At 25.1% G+C, this 1,616-nt stretch overlaps 1 protein-coding gene across 1 annotated transcript in view; it reads left to right on the top strand.

Moving 5' to 3' along the window:
• The window catches only part of LOC100159026 (glucose dehydrogenase [FAD, quinone]-like), a 15,660-nt gene extending 14,868 nt beyond the window's left edge, over positions 1-792 (top strand). Inside the window, exon 6 of the mRNA XM_029489912.1 lies at positions 772-792. Within this exon, the coding sequence (XP_029345772.1) occupies positions 772-792 (21 nt within the window). The remainder of the gene's footprint in view (positions 1-771) is intronic.
• The last annotated feature ends 824 nt before the right edge of the window (positions 793-1,616 follow it).

Genomic DNA, 1,616 nt, shown 5'->3' with positions numbered 1-1,616 from the left:
ACGAACGGCATGTCAATATTTTCTAATGATTCTAATGATACGCGTGCGTTGTTATTATTTCGGACGTTAAAAGCGACGTTAATAATAGGATGCAGGACGTTTTTAGTTTTCGATCAACGTCGCGAATCACCATATATCATCATGGTTGAGCGTGCCTATATATATATATAGTGGACATCCAACACTAGTCCATAGTCTATATTTATTTTAATATTAAAATAATTTTATACAATGCAATACCAAACAACACAATTTTTTTATGAACGTAAATGACAATATAATATTACATGTCTACGCTTTAACTATTATTTTATAAAATGTATAAAAAAAAAAAAGACTCAACGTACTTTGCTTGTTATATTGTCACAGGTTCGAGTAATATTAATAATAATAGCATTAATACTTATCAGCTATATTGTGATACAAAAAATTACTCACGAGTGTACTAGTATCCAATGAAGTGCCTAACAATAATTATAGTTCATAAATATCAGTTAATGTATTTTGTTGTCCAAGGCCATATCCTATAAAATCAGCCAAATATCATCTTTTTTTTTTTTTAATCGATAAAAGAAAATATTCTACAAGCTGCATTGAATTCGATATTTTTATATTTTTATCTCAAACTTAATAACATTATATCTTCAAAATAAAACTGTTTTAAGAATTTTTTTATATCGTGATAAGTATTAATTTTACAATGAAGTGTGTTTTTTTATTTTTGTCCGTGTACACAAATAGTATTCTTAATTATTATGTTTCCATTTTCAGCTTTGGTATCTTTTCTGGTGAGAAAGTCAAAAATGAAAATATCCAATAAGTATCTATTATTCAAAGCAAAAAGCATAGAAAAATAAATTAATTACTACCTATAGGAGATATTTACGGAATGCCCGTTTTCGACAAATTAAATTACAATTTAATTTACGTGTACAATATTAATCAGACTAATTATAAGTTATTTATAGCCTTTTAAATTTTTTAAATTTTAAATTTATATTTATTTTAAAGGTCCGGGTGCCAGTTTTTCAAACTTTCCACAATTCTATAAAATTCGAAAACTAAATTTTATATTTTAGTCGCCACCTCAATTATAAGAACTATCCACTAATCTACTACCCGATACCTATTTAGGGCGGGGGATTGATAGGGTGTACCCATTATATCGAAAAAAAACGACTTTACGGAAATATCTCTCAAGCTTTGTAGAAATAAATTTAGTAAGTTAACAGTTAAGTTATTGAAAAGCCAAAAGTAACTAGTTAAGTTAAAAAGTTAAAATTAAATTAACTTTTTAACTTAACTTTAACATTTTAACTCGTTAATGCCCAGACTTGAAAAAATGTTATCAATTGTTTTTTATTATCATTTTCTATACTACATGATAACATTTTCAATATATTTTGACTAACTTTGAATTATTTCTAGACTTTTTAAATTTTCAACTTTTTTAGTTTTTTTTCTATAAAAGACGTTTGTTATTAGTAGGGTCAAAAAGTTAGAAAAATTAATACAAAGTTCCTCATATATAATATTATAATATCAGTTGAAAAATATTAAAAATGTATAATGCAATAAGTAATTTTATTGGCATTTTCAATGTTTTTAGTTTTTTT

Source organism: Acyrthosiphon pisum, chromosome A2, assembly GCF_005508785.2.
Source record: "Acyrthosiphon pisum isolate AL4f chromosome A2, pea_aphid_22Mar2018_4r6ur, whole genome shotgun sequence".
Classification (NCBI taxonomy): domain Eukaryota; kingdom Metazoa; phylum Arthropoda; class Insecta; order Hemiptera; family Aphididae; genus Acyrthosiphon; species Acyrthosiphon pisum.
This window is presented reverse-complemented; position numbering and strand designations above follow the sequence as displayed.